This window comes from Glycine soja, chromosome 7 (genome assembly GCF_004193775.1).
Source record: "Glycine soja cultivar W05 chromosome 7, ASM419377v2, whole genome shotgun sequence".
Lineage (NCBI taxonomy): Eukaryota > Viridiplantae > Streptophyta > Magnoliopsida > Fabales > Fabaceae > Glycine > Glycine soja.
This window is the reverse complement of record NC_041008.1, coordinates 3,966,065-3,989,499: the sequence shown is the minus strand read 5'-3', so window position 1 is coordinate 3,989,499 and position 23,435 is coordinate 3,966,065. Positions and strand designations below refer to the sequence as shown.

The 23,435-nt window shown below is 33.6% G+C and overlaps 3 protein-coding genes across 3 annotated transcripts; all 3 read right to left on the bottom strand.

The window, feature by feature from the left end:
- Nucleotides 1–746: 746 nt before the first annotated feature.
- LOC114418239 (probable inactive purple acid phosphatase 29) lies at nt 747–4,978 on the bottom strand. The gene is made up of 4 exons (XM_028383483.1): nt 4,475–4,978; nt 3,738–4,132; nt 2,917–3,379; nt 747–1,112 (listed from the first exon to the last, which is right to left on the bottom strand). Exons 1-4 carry the CDS (start codon nt 4,815–4,817, stop codon nt 1,099–1,101), a joined length of 1,215 nt encoding a protein of 404 aa, XP_028239284.1. The 5' UTR covers nt 4,818–4,978; the 3' UTR covers nt 747–1,098.
- Nucleotides 4,979–11,083: 6,105 nt separating this feature from the next.
- LOC114418238 (uncharacterized protein C594.04c-like) lies at nt 11,084–13,050 on the bottom strand. The gene is made up of 3 exons (XM_028383482.1): nt 12,740–13,050; nt 12,378–12,641; nt 11,084–11,732 (listed from the first exon to the last, which is right to left on the bottom strand). Exons 1-3 carry the CDS (start codon nt 12,971–12,973, stop codon nt 11,253–11,255), a joined length of 978 nt encoding a protein of 325 aa, XP_028239283.1. The 5' UTR covers nt 12,974–13,050; the 3' UTR covers nt 11,084–11,252.
- Nucleotides 13,051–16,131: 3,081 nt separating this feature from the next.
- LOC114418237 (transcription factor 25-like) lies at nt 16,132–21,019 on the bottom strand. The gene is made up of 4 exons (XM_028383481.1): nt 20,634–21,019; nt 19,547–20,073; nt 17,593–18,501; nt 16,132–16,761 (listed from the first exon to the last, which is right to left on the bottom strand). Exons 1-4 carry the CDS (start codon nt 20,796–20,798, stop codon nt 16,479–16,481), a joined length of 1,884 nt encoding a protein of 627 aa, XP_028239282.1. The 5' UTR covers nt 20,799–21,019; the 3' UTR covers nt 16,132–16,478.
- Between the last annotated feature and the right edge of the window lie 2,416 nt (nt 21,020–23,435).

Genomic DNA, 23,435 nt, shown 5'->3' with positions numbered 1-23,435 from the left:
ACGGGATATTAGATGGTCTTGTTAACCTGCCGAATCTTCATTTCACATTTCCTCAAAAATCAGTGCTCTTAATCGATTATATTCACCTCATAAGCTTACAGAGAAAATACACAGAAAAATATGAGAAAATTAAGCATACAATTTGATTTTTATCTCCTTTTTTCAGAATTTGGAACTTGGTCCTGAAACCTTCACGATGAATTTACCAAATACACAACCATTAAGATTTTCTCTCTTTGAGAATCCCGTTTGATATCATGCATTGCTAGTAAGGTGGAATGTTTACAAGGAGAAATAAATTAATCAGAAAAATAAACAAGCAACCCACATTAATTTCCAAATATAGGTGACTTGCCAGTTGCTATAGATGCATGGTGATAAAGCTTGAGTGCTTTTGGTAGTAGCAAAATATAGTTGCTCTTGCCTCCTATTTTAATTTTAATTCTAGAAATTTAAGGGGCAATTTTTTTAGGATAAATAAAATAACATGAAGAATCCTTTTGTAGTCTTGCGTTTCTTAACTTCCTTCTATCCTTATTAGTTATTATAGTCCCTTTTGATTTAATTTAACTTGATTCGGTAAAGCTTGGCTGTCATGGTTTCTGTGAGGCAAAATGCTGTTCCTCTCCTGATAGAAGCAATTGTGCTGTGAGTTCATCACTATGAGGTAGCACAGTAGCACCTTACCAAAATATTCATGGAGGTTGAAATCTACAGAAAAGTAATGGCTCAGATTGTCAATAATCTTCTCAAGAAAACCGTTTCTGGTTCCAAGGCCATATATAAAAACTTCAAATCAATAACATGATCCTACAAGTGGGTATATGGAGTATGGATAGTTGCAAACTAGCAATAACACAGCATAATCACTGCACCTACTTTATGAACCTTTCACTCCTATTTTATTCTTTAGCAAGCCAACTTCTATTGCAGTATAGAATCACAGGATGTATATATCAACGAGTTTCAAATTTCCATGAATAAAATTTATTGAATAGCAACCATTACAAGTTCCAAGATATATAGCCGCCATGTGGAATTGTGGATGCCAATATCTTTCTGCATTATTTTTAAATTCGCAAGCAACTTCATGTGTTTTTATCCTTGGTTACCTGCAATGGAAACCAAAATAAACAATCAATCCAACGAGATAACATAAAATAAAATTAAAAAACAAAGAAAGAAATTAAGTAACACAGATCCATAGCTAGTGTCTGGCATGAATAAATAGAATAAATAAGAGCATCATAGAAGAGTCAAAGGACAAATAAACTGAGGCATTGCCATGATGGGGAAAGAAGGGGAAGTTAGTAACTTAGTATATGTTCACGCATAGATTAACATGAGCCGCAAATCATTGAACCATTTTAAGCACTGTGCTCATGTGCTGTCCAACCATAGTTCCAATAGGACCAATATGTTTAACTTTTTATACAACAAAAACTATAGTGTCTATTTTGATTTTTGGAAATGTCTGACACATTTATTCCTCTCTTGTACATATCCTAAACATCAATAATTTTTCCATGTGTTATCTTGTGCTGATGCTATCTGACCTTACATGGATTAAAAGGCACTACAATATTTTGTCTTAAATCAAGTTTATAGATAATTATTAACTTCTAAATCTTTCTTAACTGTTTCGTCTATAATTTTTCTCAGACTCCCTTTGCCTCTAACGACTAGGCTACCACCTAATTTACTTTCCTGATTGGAACTTCTTCTGGTCTTCTTCATAACATGCCCAAACCACCTAAAGCGAGATTCTGTGATCTTTTCTACAGTAGGTGCTGCCCCAACCTTTGGACATTTAATCACTTTAGTTAAAATTCTATGTCATACAAGCAAAGTAAAATGCTTGGTAAATCACTAGCTCGCCTGAAGTAATTCAATCACACACAATCCTATATATGTATCTTCCCAATTTACCTAATAAGTAATTCTACTCCATAGGACATTTTCACTATTTCATTTCAAGTACAATGCCATTACTGAATATTCATTACTATGTGATGGTCTGATAGACACTTGGTATCTTTATTTCAGAAATAAAGGGATCAACTTCTTAATTAGCAAAATAGAACCCTCACATATAGCAGCTCTTGGAGGGACTGCGCCTCCCAAGCCAAAGGCCCTAATTCTCTTCCAAATGATAAGATGATCTCTCTCTTCACCTCCCCTCTTATTTATAGGAAACATGCCTTATTTCTTCAACCAACTAATCTAACTAACTAATGTAACTAATAAATAGGTAACTAACCTATTGTAACCAACTACTGATGGGGCTTATCATTTCCTTAGAACATAAAACTTTCGAGGAAGATATACTCAAATAATTTCCAATCCTACAGCAACTGTTCAATTCTTATCCTACCTTGGCAGAACTATTCCTACATGTCCTTGCAATTCATAAACTATACTCTTCAAATCACATTTGTGATTTTTCTCTTACATCTCTTCCCACTTATCGCCATCCAGACCTTAAAATTTAACCATCTCAGAATCCAAAAAGGAAGAGAAGCAACTTTAATATCACTTTTTTATATTCATCTTCTTCCAAGTATATAGTTTACTTTACTACAGTAATATGCTTTTAAACCCAGATTGTACATTTAATAGTTTTCCTAAGCTCCTTGAAAAGACTTCAGTTGACAGCACAATATTCTTCCATATCTTCTTATCCCCTTGTCTTGAGCTAAAAATTTTACATTATGATATTCATTCGTAACATTGCTTTCTTCAAACTTCTTTCTGTAAACAATTTTTTCCTAATTTTTCATTTTATTGTCACATTTTCTTTATGTCCAACAGGCATATCTTATAGACAATCCTAAAGATAAATTCCATCATTTTTCAGTGTGTAGCACAGTTTAAGAAAAAGAAGAATAATACTAAAAGTATCACAGAATATCTTACCACCAGTGCTCTTGCTCCACAGGACCTCACCATCAATTCCAGTAAGATGTTGATCATCAAGGCGTTTCCATGTTTTAATTGACTTGACATCTCCCCAGCTTCCTTTCTCCGTTTTCTCCAAGCTAGCCACCACCACTCTTGCTCTCCTAGACCACCCTGCCTTTCCATATGCATGGTATCCGAATCCCCCAGCATAACAAAGTTGTATATTCATTAGATTGCCACAGAAGTCATTGAGGTGATCATGGCCAGTGAAAACTGCCTTCACATCTCCTGCTGCAAGCAAGGTTGTGAAGAAGCCAGAGTTCACAGAAGGAGAGCTAATGCCATTGCCAGCCGGTTCCAGTTTCACACCTGTCATGTTTGATGAGTCCAAACTAGCATATTCTGGTAGAGGGATGTGGAAATATGCAAGACCAGGAGCAGCATGTTTCTGAGGTACTGGTTTACTTATGTATGCTTTCTGCATAATAAACAAAAAGTAAGTGGTCAATCCAAATATTAACAGTAAAAGAACTAAAAAATAAGCCACATGTTCAGTGAGGATCCACAGAAATTTCCATAACATGATAGTTGGGTTTAACTTCCTGTTTGGTTTGAGAAAATATTTTGTTTTCAAATATAATAACAAAATTGACACATTCTTTAAATTTGTTTTCTACTATTTTCAAAGGTTTGTACCAGAAGTGTTGAAATAAAGTGGTAGTTTTGTAATTATTTATGAAAATAGGAAACGAAAATAAAAAACGTTTTTTCAAACCAGACAGACCATATTGTAAGTAGAATACAGATAGAAAACACTGGAAGGGATAAGACAGCACCCTAAGTTCTGCAGATGTTCGTTGGAACCAAAGTTGCTGGGAGGGCTTGATCCAATCATAACCAAGAATTGTAGAAACTTGGGAATAATCTCCACTATCAAGAAAGTACAGGTTGAGCACTGATTTATTTTCAAAATCAGTGCCTTCAACTCCTCCAACCTCCAAGTTATAGTTCCCAAAACCATCAATGCTATGTACTTCCGGAGGATTGAATTTAGATAAGGTGTTTTTCATCCCAACGATATGATTCATCACCCCTGACCTAGAGAGGGTTCCTTCCTGGTCATGGTTGCCCAAAACAGCTACCCAAGGAATGTTTGATGCAATTGCTGGAGCAAATGCAGCATCCAATGATTTAGCTGAATCCGAGGAATCAAACGCAAAGATATTATCTCCTGCCACACCACAATAAACATGCAACATAGGTTATATCACATATCAACAACTTAGATGTGCAAATGAAGATTAACCAACATAAAATTAAGTACAAGCTCCAAAAGCAAAATACTAACTCAAGTTTATTTCATTTCCATCCAGTTACAAGCAAATGAAACAACATGCTCTATGGTATAAAATATTATTAGCAAAAATCAGAAACATTCCAGTTGAAAGAATGAAGGGAAAGGGTCCTATATCCTAAAACAAGAAAAAGGAAAGCTAAGAAGGCAAAAGCTGCTACAATAAAAAATCAAATGAAATGATAACTGAAAACTAAAAACAAGACAAGTAGGGAATACCAGTGAAGACAATAAGATTGGGTTTCTCCGCTTTGATCATTCTGTTAAGAAAGATAGTGGTGTTGAGGTCAGAGCAAGAAAAATTCTGGGAAGGGAGCACATTCAAGCAATGCGTGGTCTTGCCATTTGCATAGTGCATATCTGCCACCTGCAATATCTTGAATTCTCCATTTTGGTCAAACCTTAGGTTCTGGTTCGGTTGTGGTGTTGGTGGGTATGCTTGTTTTGTAGCTGAGACGCATATAGTAGTCAGACAAAACCATGACAATGTTAACACCAAAATCATGAAATCTATACCCATTTTTCCCTTGGTGCCAAAAACATTTCTTTTACTTAAGATCATCACTGTTTTGGGAATTTGGGAGCCCAACAACAATCAAAATCTCAACTTGCACCTGTGCCCTGATGGGGTTAAAGTGGCAAGTAGATATAGAAGTTTGAGGACAAAGACCGGGTAGGAAAGACAAACTTGTTGCCACCCAACCCAAGTCTTCATTGGACATTTATTCATTTTTCCAATTTTACCCTTCCATTTGAAGGAGAGATGTTTGAGGAACAAGACTAAGTAAGTCTTCATTGTACATTTATTTTTTTTATTTTTCTGATTTTACCTTTCATTTGGAAGAGAGATGCTAGAGGATGAAAGTTTGAGGACCAAGACTCATGTGGGAAAGGCAAACTTGTTGACCATCTTATGTAAGTCTTGCCGACGCGCTGAACTCCAGCCCGAGAAGTTCCTCTAGTTGTCTTGTTCTTCTTCTTCGCTGTTTTTGGTTTGAAGAGTTTTTGGTTTTATTCGGTTTTTATTCAGATTTGAAGCAAAGACTTGTTTCGATTTGTTTGTTGTTTTTTTTTTTTTTGTTACAAGTTTCTTGGATCAAAATGAAATGTATTTTACATATGAGAATATGAAGATATGAGCTTAATCAAGTCTTGATTGCGAACTTTTTTCATTTTGCATTCTCTTATAGATCTGAAATATTTGTAATTTGGCCTCATTTTCTCTGTTTAGATATGTGATTGGTGGCGGTGCATAGTGGTGCCGCCACCGCCGTGGTAACCATCTGTGGATGTGATATAGCGAATAAGGAAAAAGAAAAAAAAAAAAAACAGAAGGGAGAAGAGAGGAGAGGGCTGCAGAAATTTGTTTTACGTGACTACGTGTGGTTGTGGAAGTGAAAGCTTTGTTTGATGTCGCCGTCGTGGTGGTTGCAGTCGTCGCCGTAGACTCTTGGTAACGGCGGCGGTGGCGGCTTGGTGTTATTGCTGCTAGTGGATGGGGGAGATGGGGTCCATCGGGACAAAGGGATAAATTAGGAATAATAGACAAACAAAAAAGAAAAAACTTGGCCTTTGATTAAAAAAACAATATATCCAACGGTTGTAAAAGCTTTTCGCATGGTCCTCACAAACTTATACACGTTAGGCAATGAATTAGCCTTTCTTCCTCATGTTTGAAAAGGAAAAAAAATATTAATAATTTATTATTAGATGATTATATAAAATTAGTTTATATATATTTTTTCAAAAAAAGGAAAAGCTAACACTACATTTATTGTCTTATTTTGTTTTGGTACAAGTTAATGTCTTAACATTAATTTAATGATAAGATTTATTCTTTGAAATTAATGCATGAGATATCAGCAGATTGATTATACGTACATGGAAGTGAAAACAAGTGTATGATAATACTGTACCGAAGAACTTTTATGACGCACCTAATTATAGCTACCCAATCCCAGAGACCATAAAACAAATTTAATATGCGTGAAAACCTAGATGGTGTGGCACTTATATCTTTTCACAACGCATTGAATATGTCACCCTCTTATTGAAAATATTGTAGCCATTGAACACCCGTGGCAATTATTATCTGTGAAAAACCTGTACAGAAAGAGATCTCAACTCCCATGCAAAATTGCAAACAAATGCCAAAACAAAACAAAGGATCTGCATTTTATTTTTATTTTCCCCCTCTTGTTTTGTGTTTTGACCGAACATACAAGTGGTCACAAAAGGCAAAAAGGTTAGAAAAGGCCTAATAGGACTACTGTTGATATTTTTTTCAAATAAATTAATATTTTATTTAATAAGTGTTTTTGATTTCAGTTACCAAAATAATACTTACAATTATCAAAAGAAAATAATAACTTTAATTGAAATATAGAGCCAATAATATTTAAATTTTATTTGTCCATCATAAAATGATCTTTCTCAGAAGTCATCCTCCTTTTTTCTCATCCATTGGTTTTATGTTTGTTTCATGACCTAGTTATTTTAATCTTATATAATTCATTTAATAATATTCACTTACCTTCACAAGTATGCATCTCTATGCGTGCCTCTTGGACGTATGTACATAAAAGACAATCAATTCTCGTAGTTATGGTCATGATTCATTCACTGTTCAACCCTGATTCGGGATCAAAATGTTTCAGAGTTGACGTTTACAAGTCACTTGAATTGTAGTAGTATTATAATTAATTCAAATATTAATCACCCATTTCATGAACACCTAATGATTCACAAATGACATATTTAACATTACCCTGGACATAGCCCGGTGAGCAACCCTGGACTGTAGATATTTTTTTATCACGTTTATTTGTATTAACTATTGGATTTCTTTATTTTTTAAGTGTATCCATCCTTAAGTAATAGTGAATTATGATTATGATACAGTTTGAATTAAAATAAGAATGTTATCAAAGAGAATCTCACATAAGAGCCTTACCCATTTTCTATTAGTTTTCTCCTTATCTTATGTTGCTTTTAAAAATTGAAAAAGTTAATGGTCCAGTCCCAATAGCCGTTGATTTGCCTTCACATGGAATTTGGGATATCTCAATTTGTTTTCCCACTTAGCAGTCTTGTCACTGTTCTGTCCATGATACATCACCGTCTGTTAAGACTAGTAAGCAAAATACCATAAATAAAGGTATCTAATCCAAAGTCAAATGGGTAGCTAACGGTTACAAGTCACCATTAACACATCACTCATCAGCTGCCTGACCAGTAAGGGAAAAAACAATGCATTAATTATAGATGTTTCTGCTATGGGATATCTCGTCTTATATTATTTCAGATGGGGGGGACTAATGAAAGAGGGGATTTTCTGTTCCTTTGGGGACACACCATAATGTTGGAAAAGTACATGGGGAACTTTCTACTTATGCATCACAAGCATGTAACATGCCCATAAGGCAATAAAACCACTATTTGAAATTTCCACGGTAGTTTATCTAATTTTTCCCCTCATTTGGGACAGAAAAATGCTACTAATACAATTTTCAACACATTCTCTGACTCATTCTTTATTTACTAATATTTGCATATAATTCACCAAATAATGAAGCTTGTTGATAAAAGTATGTGGAAGAGTGTTACTAGTATTCTTTTTGCAATAATGTTTCACATTGTTACTCTTCAGAGGAACTTTGTCATCTGATAACATTACATTACAGTTAACATGTGAGAAGAGACCACATGAAAATGTCAAGGCCAAAATTTGAAGAACAGCAAATAAAATCAATTATCCACACCGTATTTGAACTGGGAACTGTGGGGACTCATATGGCAAGAACAAATATGAAATCTCCAAGAGATATGACTCTCCTTAAGTTGCTTGCAGTTACCAGGCTATAAATGGAATGATCATGCAAAAGCAAAACTAAAATGGTACTCTGAGGAGCGGAGGCTGCCAAGAAAATTTCAAACAGATGAAACGTTATCATTAAAAACCACTGAAGTCCTCCAATTTTCTTTAAGGATGGACAAACAAAAGAGGACCATGAATGTACCTGCCTTCATAATCAATTATATTATATATCTTTCACAATCAAATCTAGAAATTGTCATTTGCATTCACCCAATGGATAGAGATCCTCTGTTGCAGGTCCATGATGGTATGGAAGTCCTTCTCTGCACTCCCAGATGAATGGTGGTAGTGGTCACCTGTGAGGACTCTAACGTCCAAGTTAGGAATAGCAAAAGTTAAAAGATGATAACAATTCGTGAAGAATTTGTACCTTCCAAATGTTGTGTTTTCATCCTTGCATGGAGGTATCATACTCATGTAATAACAGAATAATACTTGATCATTTTGATCCTTTGATTCTCATTGATAGTTGCTTGATTTTTAGGAAATTTGCTACTGTGTGTTGCAAGTGTAGGTATACCTAGTCGTTGGGCTTAATTGTCTTTTGGATTGAAGGGAGTTGGTTACTTGAAAGTTTTTGGGTTCACTACTGGCCTAGTGTGGTTGATGGTTATTGGACCACTCTAGGCGTAGATCCAGCCCAGAACATTCCTCAACAGGGATCCACTAAATCTATCTCAAAGAAGACACCCCAGATACAATTCTCCAAGAAATTCAATAGAACTAATAAGGCTACAAAGAAAAATATGAGAGAGAAAAAATCCAAATAGAACTTTACACTGAAAAGAGGTTGACTATGGAAGTCTAATCCCAAGCTAGGCCTCATTGAATCACCTAACTGTCAAAACAAAATTCCAATTTCAGCTCTTCGCTAATAGCACTTGCTCAGATGCTCGTGACCCCCACAACAGCATCCCCGAATTCACTACATTCATGAGTCAAAACGTAAATTTTGCCACTCTTGTCTGACTGACAATAGTATAATGCCCTTTACCATCATGAGAGGATTTTGGTCCTTCAGAATCCAAAACTAAAGCTTTTTGACACAAGCATTCTGGCTAAAGGTCTACACCAAAAGGGTTTATGACAATGTCATTGCTTACCTAGAGGCATCCAAAAGTTCTAGAGCACTAACGCACACTTTTAATCTCTCCACGCCAGAAATTTAGTTGGATCTCGTGATATATCTCTTTCCAACACTAGATGGTGCTACATCTTAGTTCTTTAACTTTTCTGTATATTGAAAACTTGGATATTATGGCAGCACTCACGATTCATGCCTATGCTTGAAAGTTAGGGAAATAGACATTCACTAGATATCAATATGCAACCATGAGAAAGCATCTAAATTGATGGCCCATTTTACAATATGAGATCTTGATCTGCAAATAGCAATATTTTTAATATGAGACTAGTCATTAAACCAGAAAAGGCATGATACCTATTGTGCATGGGTATATTTTATGATTAAGTCAATAAAAATTGTCGGATTTTTTTTTGCTTTTATTGCTTCTTTTTATGAGAATAATTAGAATTTTAACATCATTCAAAATTTTGTCCAATAAGTATTTAAACTGATGAATTTATAGTGCTTTAGTGTTATATTGGCAGCAGGAATATAGAGTAAAGCTTGCAAGAGAAGTGGAAGATTTAAAGACTCTCATTCAGCGCACCATACACGCTTAGTGCGATGCAGTCGCTCAGGGGATCGCACTAGCTTAACGCAAAGAAGACACATGGAGAAGCCTGATATGTGAAGACGCGCTTAGCGCAAGTCGCGTCCTAAGTGCGTAACCACTAACTCACTCGCTCAGCGCGACGATCGCACTTAGCACGACGTTACAGACTGCGCCTTTAAAAAGAGGAAAAATGAAGAAAGAAAGACACACATAATATCCACGAAATTAGAGCTTCTCATAGAAAACAAAGGCTAGGATTCATGTAGGAACAAGGGAAACTAATCATTAGGAGTCATTCCTCTCTTTCATCTCCATTATTCTTCTCTTCTCATCACCCTCTTTTAATTGTAAAGTCTCTCATGACAATGAGAGGCTAAATTTCCCCATTGTTGGGAGTCTAGCAACCAAACATTCTTAACGTAATTATTTCTACTATCCATTCGATGTTATTTTAATTTCATTGTCTCTTTTTTGTACTTAATTTCATTGATTGTGATTTGATCACGCATATTCATAGTATGTTTTAGGATTTAGGTATTGAAAAATGTTTATTTCTTAAGAACTAGAAAGGGACATCTAAATAATTCATCTATAGGGATAGAATGACATTGTTTAACCTGTTTTATGCATCTATGCTAATAATGCGATTTAACTAGTTTGTTCTCTTAAGGGATTAGGAGAGAAATTATGGAAATTAAGCTCTTTCATATGAGAAATCATGGTTAGAATATGAATAGACATAGGTGATAATTGGAATAAGATTTAATAGAGAAAAATCATTAATATCACATTGAGATTAATTTTGGTAGATTAGGCCCCCAACACCTCCATATTCAGAATCAACCTATGTTTCACCGTTCCAAGTGTTTGTTTTTCTTTCCTTACATGTTTTAGATTATTAGTTTAATTTTATGTCAGTTTATTTTTAATTTTGCATCTCTCAAATCTTTGATTTCATTCATTAATTGCTTGAAAATTTGGATAAATATAACTCTGAATATAAACAAAGTATCTGTGGATTCGATACTTGAACTTTTATTTTACTTTATTACTTGAGACAATTTGATGCAGCCGCAGATTAGTTAACAAGACACTAGTTCATAGTTTATTAGTTTAACCATAACTGTAAAATATTTCTTTCTTTTTGTATGACTCCAGACTTTCACATAAACAAGAAGAAGCCTAAATAAAAAGACCAGAGGATGTATATCCACAGCCAAATACACTAGTCATCAGGGATCATTTAGAAGCTGAAAAGCCGCATTCAAGAAGTATGACTCCAAATGTAGCAGATTCATTAAGATTTTATAAAACATTACAGCAAACTAATATATAGAACACATACAATTCATCATTTCATTAAATAAATACGAACAACGCAAAATTTATAACATACCAAGATGATAATTTTACAAAATCGACCATTGCACCAAGAAAAACATCAAGCATTCTTATTTTTAACCCCTGAAGGAGAGGACTTGAACCAAGGTACCCACACAGAAGTTTTCTTCTGATACACCCTAAATGCTTCTGCTCTACTTTTTTGTTTCAACATTCGGTCCTCCACAAGCCTAGTCACATAAGCCAAACACATAGTATTAACCAAAGCTCCAATAAAGGTCCATCCATGTCCCAGGTTCCATGCAAACACAACCAGCCCCCACCACCACAGCTGCTCGCCAAAGTAATTCGGATGTCGGCAGTAATACCACAAGCCACTGTCAAGGACAAAAACCACTGGTTTCCCAAGCCCCTTCAGCTTGTTGTTTCTACTCACAAACTCATAGAGCTGTGTATCAGCAAAGTATGCTATCACAATACCACATAAACAGACAACAGTAGCCACCAAGTCCCACATGCTCAAAGGCTCATTGAAAGTATGGACAGCATACAAGGGAAGTGACAGTGCAATCAAAAACATCTGCAAAGACAAGAAACACACACCAAAAGAAAAACACTCAATTCAATGGAACAGCAATCAAAGAAAACAAGTAATTCAACAAGCAGGTTCAAGGTGTTCTGTTATAGCGTATACAAAATACATCATTAAAACAATGAAACAGTACAAGGAAAGACACACAGGATTAACATAGTTTGGCTGATGTACCCTACATCCACAGGCAGTCAAGAGATTTCTATTTTTATTTTTTTTTAGAAAACAATGCTTATATAATGAACAAAAAACTTTTTCATCTTTCCTTAATACGCAACCCGAAAAATCGCTCCAAATTACAAGGCAACATCAAAATCGGATCAGGTCCATACCGAGGGCTCCAAAATGTCAAGTCAGGCCATAATTTCAGATAGGGTCATTTAATAAAATTCAAGGCCTCTCAACAGGTTCACTTAAGTGTAGTTATATGTGAAAACCTGAATATTGCAAACTCCTCATTAACACTCATGATTGTTTTTCTATCTCTCTCTTCTTGTCAGGTTATATTACATATCATGCCTACACTTCTATCTCTTTCTTTCTTTAGGTGTATACTATTATGTGAGTGTTCATCAATCTTTTTTCCTTCATTTCAGTACCAATGAATGAAAATGGAGCAATGAGAAAACTTACCTGTTGAGAGACATAGACAGCAAAGAATGAAACCCACCACCATTGCTTCCCATACTGTTGACTCATCTCAGTGAAACGCCAATCTTCCCTGGCACCCCACTGCCACCTCTCTCTCCTGAAATAGTTATGAGTGAGCCTAGCACTCCACACCCAAGTCAATAAAATCACGATCCTGGACCTCCACCAATCATAGTGAGCCAACGGGTGAGTGGCATAGTAGTGAACAAGCATCACAGGTATCACAGTCCAATAGGGGTCAATCATCTGTACCATCACAAACACCGAAAGATGTCAACTTTGAAGGAAATGTGAAAGTGGGTGAAGTGAAACAAAAAGTAGGGTGGCTTTGTAATTGTGTGTACCCAGTGGCTGGATTGGATTAGGCCTATGGCCCAGAAGAGGACATTGACGTTGAGGAAGAAGAGAGCGTTGGCTAATAGAAGAGGGTGGTGATAGCACCATGACCATAGAGTAGACCAAAACAATGGGGAATTTGCTGAGTCGTAGTGGTTGAGGAATGAGAGGTAGAAGAAGATGGAGGGAAGAGGAACCAAAAACGCTATCACAGCGTTCTTCAAATTGCGACCACTAGCCATTTTTAATTTTTTTTTGTGTCTTGCGCTTTGAATCAATTTGAGTTGATCTTGTGTTGTGTGTATGTGTTGGGAGTGCTTTATAACTTCCAGTTTTATAGGAGAACCAGAAGGAGTGCCTTTTATTATTATTAAAATTACAATTACAATTGGATTGTCCACCAAATACTTCTATAAATCTTATTAATCTATATTGAACATGTTTGATTTTAGTTTTTAGTTGAAATTGTTGTCGTACGAATTTCTAGACAACTCTAATGAACAAAAATAAAATGAAAGTAAAAAGAAATGTTCTGATTCACTAATAAATTTATGTTTGACTTCACTAATGTTAACCAAACATATCCTCAGTGAGTAAATGTTTGAATTCATGTTAGAACAATTCAAAAGTATTTTTTCTTTCTTGATTCGTGTATTGGAACCTATAATTTTATATTAGAATCCACAAAAGTATTTCTGTAACCCTAAATAAAATAGGCTAAGTTGATTATAGAAAAATTAGTTTAAATAGCAATTGTTCTTGTCGCTTTAAAATTTAAAATAAGAATGTGTTCTGAAAAATATTTCAAATAAAAAGTGAGAAAAAAAAGTGAGAAAGCAATCTAGATAAAATGAAAGATAGATTAAAAAATGCTAAATTAGTATTGAACTATCAATTTTTATGAGAAATTAGTATAGTTTACATAGACAATTAACAATAAATATTCCATCACTTTATATTAAATCATCTTATAAATATTTGTGTGATATTATAATTTATTTATGATTAATTAATTTCATCTATCCAACTTGTGTAGATTTTTCCATGCATGGATAGGTTCTGTCTTGCGAAAATTCAATAAGTGACTACTGAAAAAATACGATATCACTTTATTCAAATTGTATAACTCTTTGTAGCATATGAAAATTTATTATGGATTGATTTTACTTCCTGAACATATATAAATTTTCTCCTCGTAGAGAGAAAAAAGCACAACCCCCTAAATCATAAGTGCCAATACAAAAAAGATTAGCAAACCTCCCTTTCTGCTTGTGGTTCCCCACACACAGCCATGCTCACCTAGTGATCTCGATTATATGATCCAATATTCCACACAATGATTAGCTGATTCTATGAGCCCGCAGCTAAGTTATTTTAATTTGATGAGTTATAAAGTTAAGTTTCTCATTTGATTTCGAAGAACAACTAACCTATAATAGTCATCTTAACTAGTGTGGTTAAACCTTACAAGTTGCAGAAATAACTTGAGCTATGTTTTGGAAACCTGTTCTCCTACTTCTTAAAGTACATTCAATCCAAAAGTAACAAAATAGTTACTTCCATGAATGTATGTTTAGTTTCCCACGAATGGAGAGTGGAAGCCTAAACATACACTTACAAAAAAATATGTCCAATGTCTTAATAACTGAATCATGATTCATTTCTTAATAAGGAGAGATGGCAAGTTAAGATTTGACTCTTCTAACATGTAAAGTAATAAATGTTATTTAGAAAATCATCGATTAAAATTTCAATGTTTCCATAATATATTTTATACGCGTATATATCATTTTATCAATATTAACTAGTGATTTCTTGAGCGAGTGACCGAAGGTTTAGCTGGAGCCACCGGCACAGTGGCATTTTCTTTGCTTGTGTAGAGTGTATATTTACTTAAACAGTAAGGGAAAACAATGCTGAATTTGTCAAAGTCACAAAATATTATCAACCATGTATAGCTTCTTCCTAGTGAACAATCGTGGTCAAGAGTTAATTAGCAATGCAGGAGTATACTTCTAGTGTCATTTATTCCAAACTCAAGCCAGCAACAAAATGTGGTAGTCTTCTAGAGAAGGTTGAGGAGCATCATCACAAGTTGGGGAAAAGAAAAAGAGAGAGGGAGAGGGAGAAAAGAAAATGGGGTTGGACAGATGGTCACATCAAAGAGGTTACAAGTTACAAGAAAGTAGGGGAATCCAAAACTTCATAAAGTAAGAGATATTGTACAATAATGCTTAGCAGTTAGCAGTGTTGTAATGATGTTAGCTTCATATAGTTGTGACCTTAATGATATGTTAAAATCCACTCACATGATAACTTTATCATACTAACTTAATCCTAAACCTTTTTTTGATTAAAACTTAATGCCATACCTGGTCCCCCACTTCTCTCCCTGCTCTTATATTGTCTTTGAAGGCTAATCTGGCCCTGATCCACTCAATCTACGTAGAAAAAAGAAAAGAATGTCACAGAGTCATGCATGCTTGAACTGGAGGGTCTTGTAACAAAGTATGCACCACCCACCACAGGGCCAAGAAAGTATTTCTTATTCCTCGGCATGCCTAGGCCTGCGTATTGAATCGCTTTTCTGCATTTAGTTTGTAAAAAGTTTGCATTTAGAAATAATTATAAGCATTATAGAGTCTAGAATGTTGTACTATGTAAGTCATAATTTAATAAACATGTAACATTGCAAGGACTTAATCTCTTGTTAGCCTAACCAACATAGTGTGACATGGTAGGCAGATAATCTTGTTTCTTGAACATGTAATAAGTGAAGTAATTTAATCTTCAAATTCGTGTATGAAAAAACTTTTGGAAAAAATCTACCCCTTAAATGAATTTTAAAACCTTAAAAGATTAGTTCTTTAACTCCGGACAGAAAAATATCCTAGGTTCACTCAAAATCTCATTAGCCTATTCTTCACTTGAGTACTATTAGTTTTTGTAGCTATTGCAGTCACAATTATGCACAACTGCTTGCATAGTTCCACCCAAATTCAGGTAAACCAGCTTTAAAAAATCATGAAACCGTGCCAATAATTGTGTAAAACTCTTTGTAGCATGATTCTTTCCGCGGTATTATCAAAATGGAGTAGAAACAATCCTCACACATTGGAATAACGAGCATAGGCTAAGAGCATCTTTTAATTCTATTGTTTTATTTAACATCATGATGACATGGAAGTATACAATGAATTTTGACAATGCCTCAACAATAAAACTAGACGGCAGGCCACACCCAACAGGTACACAAGAAAAATGTATTTACCTTTGAACTAATTGGGGTACCGGACACCACACAATACCACATCTAAACTACTCTAACCACGTTGAGATACTTAAGATGCTTACTTTTGAAGTAACGTTTTCAATTCTACACTTTCATCCAACTACGTGGTTATAAAAGAATTTGAACTTAAGTAGATGTTATAATATCTAAACTCTTGTGTGACAATACATTATTAAACAACAAAGTTGACAAAAATTTAAAGTATATCAAATGAAAAATTCATAATGGCAACGGTATAACATTTGACATCAATATCCATAAACTTAGACACCACAAAATTATATGGCATTTTTATGCATCTAGAGTGCCCATATGGTTGACAATGATCAACATAATAGCAGAAGACATCAAGCTCCCTAGGCGTCACACTGTACAAGAAAGGCATCTCATCATTGAGTACAACACTCCAGCCAAAAATAGGCCCTTCAGAGCAGGAAGGCCAGTTGCATCCAGAATCATTGATTGTCTTGCCTGTGGTCATCATGTTGGTCATCATCAGGTCCACCATCCACCCCATCCTCATAAGTAACCCACGGTAGCATTGACTCAAACAAGACAGCTAATGCATTCCTATTTGCAACACGGCGAGGAGCATGGCCATTGCCAGGTAGATTAGCAAATTGGTTCTCATCCTGCATACCCTCCATCATCCTTGGAACACCCATAAATTGTTGCAGATTTTCTCGTGGAATCGATGAAAGTGAATCAGAGAAATCAGATACCATCAAATGTCCATACCTAACAAACAATGAAGTGTAAGCAAGATTGTCAAACTCTCAAGTTAACTAGTAAACTCTTAAGAACGATTTCAGATAGAGAAAATGTGTTAACTCGCCATCATGTGCGATTTGATCATTTATGTAGTTTAATCTAACTTAGAACTGTAACAAATTACAATTGGTTTGCTACTTTGCTTTATTATGGAATTGAAATGTTGAATTATTGTGTAAAGAGTATTATGCTATGCATATGTCATTTATAGGTTTTCAAAAAATAATGTCATTAATAGGTTTTTTAATATTTTTTTTATAATAGGTAAATTCTTACGAGTTACGAGTTGAGTCTACATAAGCTCGACAAGTTTACAATAAGTCGAGAGTTTGACTATCGTAAGTGTAAGTTGTATTAGATCAATAGAAGTTAAAACATATTTACCACACATGAGAAAATGGAATGCCTCCAAAATTTCGCAACGAATAAGTTTCATTGTGCTACTTTCTTTTCCATAATTCTGTCTCTCTCTCTCTCTCTTAATTACACGAGATGAGTAAGCTTAAAATTTTTTTATTATCATACAATTATTCTTCAGTTACATTGTTATCAGCACATTGCTGCAAGTTATTAATCATAATTTCAATTGTTTAACTACCAAATGCTCATTCCAACTAGAAATCATTTTTACCAAGTTTTGAAGACAATAAAGCTAGATGGTTTGTAAAACAACATACTTAAGCATTCGATACTTTTTCAGATTCAGATAAAGATTCACGTCTATAAAAAAATGTTACCAAAGTGAACAAGCAAAATTAAGCTAAAACAACAAAAAATAAATAAAAAATAATCACTTACTCATTTTTCTCAGATGAAAATGCTTCTTTTCTGACACAAGCCCAATCCTTAACTTCACTTTTATTACTTTCTAGTGTTTCAATCACTAGTTTTGCAGCACCACTTAGCACTTTTTGCAGATCAGGAATCCTCCATAAAAGGTAATTTCTCTCAACATATATATTAATCAAGTGATCTTGAGATGGAATTCCTGTTTGATCTGACCGGAAAAAGGCATGCTTTAGAATATCTGTCCATGTGCGATCTTTCAATGGTACTTTTGCGACAAGCTTCTTTATGACTGAAGGATGAAGCATCAATGCTTGTTTCATAAGATCAGACGAAGAAGCCTTTTCAGAATCCATACAATCATCTTTGCAGGCCTCGCCCTCAAGGTAAAACCGAGAAATGGCAAGGGAATAAGAGAAGTTTGGAAACAACCACATGGAGTTGTCACTTTTATATTCTTCAGAAAACTTCTCCAGCCATGCATACTCCTCAGCCCTTAAAGCAAAGTAATCGATGCAGAAAATAGCCCCCATGGGATCATCAGAATCTAGCGAAAGCAATAATTTGCAGACCTCTAAGGCAGATCTATGACAGCCACGCCTGTCCAAATTTTTCATGTGAGTGAAAAGAGCTGTGAATATTGGTTTGTTTGTATCATGTTTGAACTTCAGCTGGCAATTTCCCTGCAGTGGATTGAACATGGGATGCCATGCACATTCAAGGGCATATAGACACCTGGCAATAGCATCTGCAGACATCTGTTGTTCACCCAATACCGCAAAATATTCTGCCATTGTTAGAAGGGAATCTATATGATAAGGACGGTGCTGTAATATGCTCGCTATGCCATTTATGTCATTAATTGCTTTGGCAGCTTCAAATGCTCTCTGAGATTGGGAGTAGGATAGCGAGTGTACATATCTACATTGTAAAAATGCCCAATAAGGGAAAATGAACAGAAGTTAAAAGGATTACAAAAGGATGCAATTATTATTATTATTATTATTATTGTTATAATCATTATCATCAGTATTATTCTGATGATGATTCACACATCTCAATAATTTTTAACTATAAAGGCTAAAATATGAAATCAGATACCAAGTACAAAAGGCATATTCAATTTTTAACTTCACAAATAAACCAAAAAATCATAAATCAGCCAGGTTGAGAACCTCAGACCCCTTTCTCCAGTCCCGTTCTGAAAGAGGATTGACAATTTCCACTAACCCAAAGGTCATTGACAATAAAAATGAATAATAATAAAAGCACAAAGTAATGGACTAAATTATACACGCCCTTCAATTAAAATGAAAGAAACATCAAGAATTAAAAGGCATTGCGAGAGAGTCAGTAATGAAAGTAATCAATAATTAGGCAAAAGTAGGTAATTTTTCTAGGCTATACCTGTAATCTGCATAAATTTCCCCCTCTTGTCTCTATTTATCATAACTCGCCCATTAGGGTGACTTTGATAGTTTTGATTTGTCTCAAAATATGTCACATGACAATGTCAAGAAAGCATTAATTGTTGTTTTCCAATAATACCCTTGTTTATTGTTATAAATATTAATTCATTCACAACTACACTCCAACTCATTTAAAAAGGGTATTTTAGTCAAAGAAAACAACTTTTATATAGTAATTAGTGTAGTTAATAATTTTTTGAAGATGATGTGCATTACCTTTAAATGCAAAAAATATGAGACAGAGGGAGTATATGTTACATATTTTATTTTTCCCACCAACAGGCAGCATCTTTTGTGTTTATTTTCATGCTTATTTGTTTATAATTCATTGGAAGCACACATCACACACATTTGAAGATAGCATACTACAACTAAGTCCTCGGCCTTTAACACATACAGTCATACTCATACATGTATACAGAGAGGGTGGTGTTACGAGAAAATAGAGCAGAAAATGTTATCCATAGACTGAACAAGAATGGTCTTTAGTTCCTTACCTGAAATAGTTATATCCATTTTTTATCTCCAAAAACTGCATGACCAAAGAATCATCACAGCGGAGCCAATTGTCTGATGGAGTGACAAGAACACTCTTTTTAAGATTATAATGTACACGCCCCCTCACCCCTCGCATCTGCCGAGAACTGCCCACTTGATTGCTACTCTCAAATGATTTTACAACCTTAGATCCAAATATTCTTCTAAGCTCATTTTCGGCATTCAAGTATTTAGGATCCACTTGTAATACGGAGGCTGCATGCTGTTTAACAGATTTATTTTTGTCTTTGGTAGAAACAGGTTGCTCAGCTGAAGTGTCGACATTCAGAGATAAATCCTCTAGAATCAAGTCCAATTCTTTATCATCCATTTTATTCGCAACAGCACTATCCTTGTTCTTCTTCTTTTTCTTTTTCTTCAATTTTGGATTTGATGTGGAAACCTCAGCAGTAGGTTTCAATAAAGCTGACTCCTCTTTGTCATCATAACTTGTCAATATTTCATTGGTGGACATCAACTCATCTCCCTGCAGTCAAAACAGACATATTGAGTAACAACTAACAAGCATAATCCTCAATCTCTACCTTATTTTGTACAAACAAGAATCCAAAAATCAATTTTAGGCTAAACATCCAAGAAATTTTTCTAGTAAAAAATCAATACAACACTGTGACCCTGTTTGGATTCTCTATAAGCACTTATAAGAGAAGAAAATAAAATGAATCGAGCTTCTTCCATGAGCTAAAATCAACTTATGCAGATAACTTTTGTAGAAGCTCCTCTCATCTAACTGGTGAGACATTTAATCAACTTAGGGTCTATACCATTCTCTAATACTAAATGTTGAGACATTTAATTAACAAAAAAGAATAATAACAAGAAAAATTATCTTCAACCTAAATTCAAAGTCCCTAGTTGGTTGTTTCTAACCTATTTTCAAATGCAATTTCTAGCTAACCCAACTCCTTTGGGCTTGATAGCAACAGAAAAACAAGACCCACATGGAAAATTCAAAAGGGTAAAAAAGGTTATGCTTCATAAATTCAAAGATTGAATCAAAACCAAAAAGGTGGGGCTTTTAAAAACCTGGTCTTCGGGCTCAGAATCGTTGTCGTTGAGGAGGTCGAAGGGGTTGATGGAGGAACGAGTGATGGGCTCAGAATCGTTCTCTTCTTCTTCTTCTTCTTCACTCACGTGTGGCGGAAGGTGATGCTGCTCGTTCAGAACCTTCTTCATCAATCGAGCCGACATCGTTTTCGTTGTTCGAACTGAACTACTTTCACAGCGATGCAGGGGAATTCAGGGGTGCCCAGAAAGCGAAAATCGATTATTGTTCCCTCAAATTCAATCGCAAAAGAACACATTCGAATGAATGAAAGAATGAAGAAAGCAGCGTTGGTGTTACTCAGTTCATTTCATTCTGTCATTCATGGGTGTCTCTCACATTCACATCTGCGCAAGAGAAGGAAGTGGGCTCACAATACAAAGTGGCCCAATTTCTCTTTAGTGGACCTTATGGGCTTCCCACAAGTGTAGCCCATGTTTATGGAGAGATGGGATCCATTTGTGTCACAAGAACGGAAGAACCTACCAAGCACAAAATGAGTCACACAAATTCGTCCAAGTGAAAATAAGTTTGAATTTATTAAGCAAAACATCATATATGAATTCTGTAGATTACAATAAGTGATTGAAAGTGAAGGCATCGTTAAGATGATCGAATTACATTCTTTAATAAAGATTAATCAAAGACAAAATCAGTAAATACTTCCTAATATAATAAGATAATAAAAAAAGATATTTCTTGTGGAAATTAATTTGAGTTGTTAAGTAAGTAGTAGTTGGATAAATTTTATAACGTACTTTTATTGTTAGCATTGTATATAAACATATTTATTTTTAACATTTTTTCAAAGTTATGTTTAACTTCTCTTTTTAAAAAGATAAGAAATTTTGGGTTAAAAGAAATTTTGAATTATCACTCGCTTGTTGTTTAGGTTTAAATTCATGCATTGGAGTAGGTATTTAAATTTATAAAAGTATAAGCGAAGTTATATGACTTATTAAGAAAAGAAATAGATCTTAAAAGTTTGTTTAAGTAAGTATTCAAAAGATAAAAGGTAATATTTATCTTCTGTCAAATGCATTTTTTAATCAATTAAGTTTGAAATTCTTATTATTAATAATATATTGGCACATTCTTTATCATATTTTCTTCTTTCTTGTATAATAATTTAACAATAATGATATTTTTAATTTATTTTATATCTTTAAATTATTTTAGAAACTTACTATTTATAAATTAATGTTCTACACTACAATGTTTATTCTTAATTAATTTCGATAAGTTAACATAAACCAATAATTACTGTTAAATTTCTTATCATTGGGGTAGAGGCAGGATTTTAGTTTAAGGGGGTTAAGACCAAACCTTTAATTTTCTTGTTCTTTCTCTTGAAATGTCACATTATTATTTCTATATAAAATTTAAAATGAAGATATAAATTTAAGAAGTGACCATGACATCCCCCATTCACCCCTGCTTATCATATATACCAAATGTATATATACATACATATATATATATATATTAAGAAACATTAAATATTTTTAATTACTCAAAAATAAATATTAAATAATTTACATTTTATATTATAAATTATTTTTAACATTATTTTTATTTTCTTAACTTACTACACAATTAAGATTAAAAATAAATATTGAAATCACATTGGAGTATTTATATGCCTTAATTGTTGTTACGCTGACCATGTCAGTTGTTCCCATATGCCCACACGTAATTTGAAAGTCCCAAACATTTTTCGAGCAGACGTTGTGTCATCCTTTGTTTGGCATGCATGTGCTTCTCACAGTTTGCTTAATTATGTTTAAGATTATTTTCTAAAATAAGTGTTTTATAAAACAAAACAAAAAATCAGTTTTCTTATTTTCTGATATTTTTGTGTAAACTATATTTATTTAAAATAAGTAGTTTTTTTTTTTGTTTTTTTATAAGCAAATCATATCTACTTCTTAAAAAATATTTATATAAAAATACTTATTTTAAAATTATTTTTTAAAATTTTTAAAAAACTCACCAGAGTGAGTTTGTTTAATCTTATTTTTTAAAATAAGTGTTTTTTAAACAAAATAACCAATTTTTTTTATTTTCTAATGTGTTTTTATAAACTGTTTCACTTAAAATAAACAAATTTTTTTATTTTATTTTTAAAAAATCATATTTGTTCCTTAAAAAATAATTATATAAAAAATACTTATTTTAAAATTATTAAATTAATTTTAAAAAATTTAAACAAAGTCACCCTATATAACTATGTTCTTATTTACTCATCGTTTTCTTTATAAAAAAACAACAACTTTATATGCTTTTTTTGGACAAATTATATTATACGTTAACCTTTTTTATAATATGATTTACGCAATTTTTATTTTTCATACGTACAACACTTCATTGTTTTAGTGTATAATTTCACTAAAATATGATAAAAAATGTAGCTTTGTATTTTCTATTAAACGTAATATCGATCGTCTATATATACTTGAGAAGTAAAATAACATTAATTTTATAAAACGAATGGCAATTTTAAGTGTTAGAATTCTCATGGACTTCTTATTTACAGATCGATCATTGCAGCTAAATTTGACAAAAAATAAAAAATTATAATTTTTTTACCACAATTAACAAACATAAAGTAGCAAGAATAAATTATATATAAAAATTAAACTGATATACACAATAATATTAAATTTTCCCAACTTTTTAGAATAAAAAAAGTCAACAAAGAAAATATGAGGTCAATAAAAGTAGCTGCTGAACGAACAATATATAGATAAAATGTATATTTTCAAAATTCTCGATTCAACTAC

What these genes read in the sequence shown, in the direction of transcription:
- LOC114418237 (XM_028383481.1), bottom strand. Translation starts at nt 20,798, where the DNA reads ATGTCGGCTCGATTGATGAAGAAGGTTCTGAACGAGCAGCATCACCTT. An exon ending in AATGGATATAACTATTTCAG is followed by an intron (nt 18,502 to 19,546) that starts GTAAGGAACTAA and finishes TTTACAATGTAG; the next exon opens with ATATGTACACTCGCTATCCT. An exon ending in TTTTCATCTGAGAAAAATGA is followed by an intron (nt 16,762 to 17,592) that starts GTAAGTGATTAT and finishes ATTGTTTGTTAG; the next exon opens with GTATGGACATTTGATGGTAT.
- LOC114418238 (XM_028383482.1), bottom strand. Translation starts at nt 12,973, where the DNA reads ATGGCTAGTGGTCGCAATTTGAAGAACGCTGTGATAGCGTTTTTGGTT. An exon ending in TAATCCAATCCAGCCACTGG is followed by an intron (nt 12,642 to 12,739) that starts GTACACACAATT and finishes GTGATGGTACAG; the next exon opens with ATGATTGACCCCTATTGGAC. An exon ending in CTGTCTATGTCTCTCAACAG is followed by an intron (nt 11,733 to 12,377) that starts GTAAGTTTTCTC and finishes TTGTCTTTGCAG; the next exon opens with ATGTTTTTGATTGCACTGTC.
- LOC114418239 (XM_028383483.1), bottom strand. Translation starts at nt 4,817, where the DNA reads ATGATCTTAAGTAAAAGAAATGTTTTTGGCACCAAGGGAAAAATGGGT. An exon ending in CAATCTTATTGTCTTCACTG is followed by an intron (nt 4,133 to 4,474) that starts GTATTCCCTACT and finishes GTGGTGTGGCAG; the next exon opens with GAGATAATATCTTTGCGTTT. An exon ending in GAACATCTGCAGAACTTAGG is followed by an intron (nt 3,380 to 3,737) that starts GTGCTGTCTTAT and finishes TTTATTATGCAG; the next exon opens with AAAGCATACATAAGTAAACC.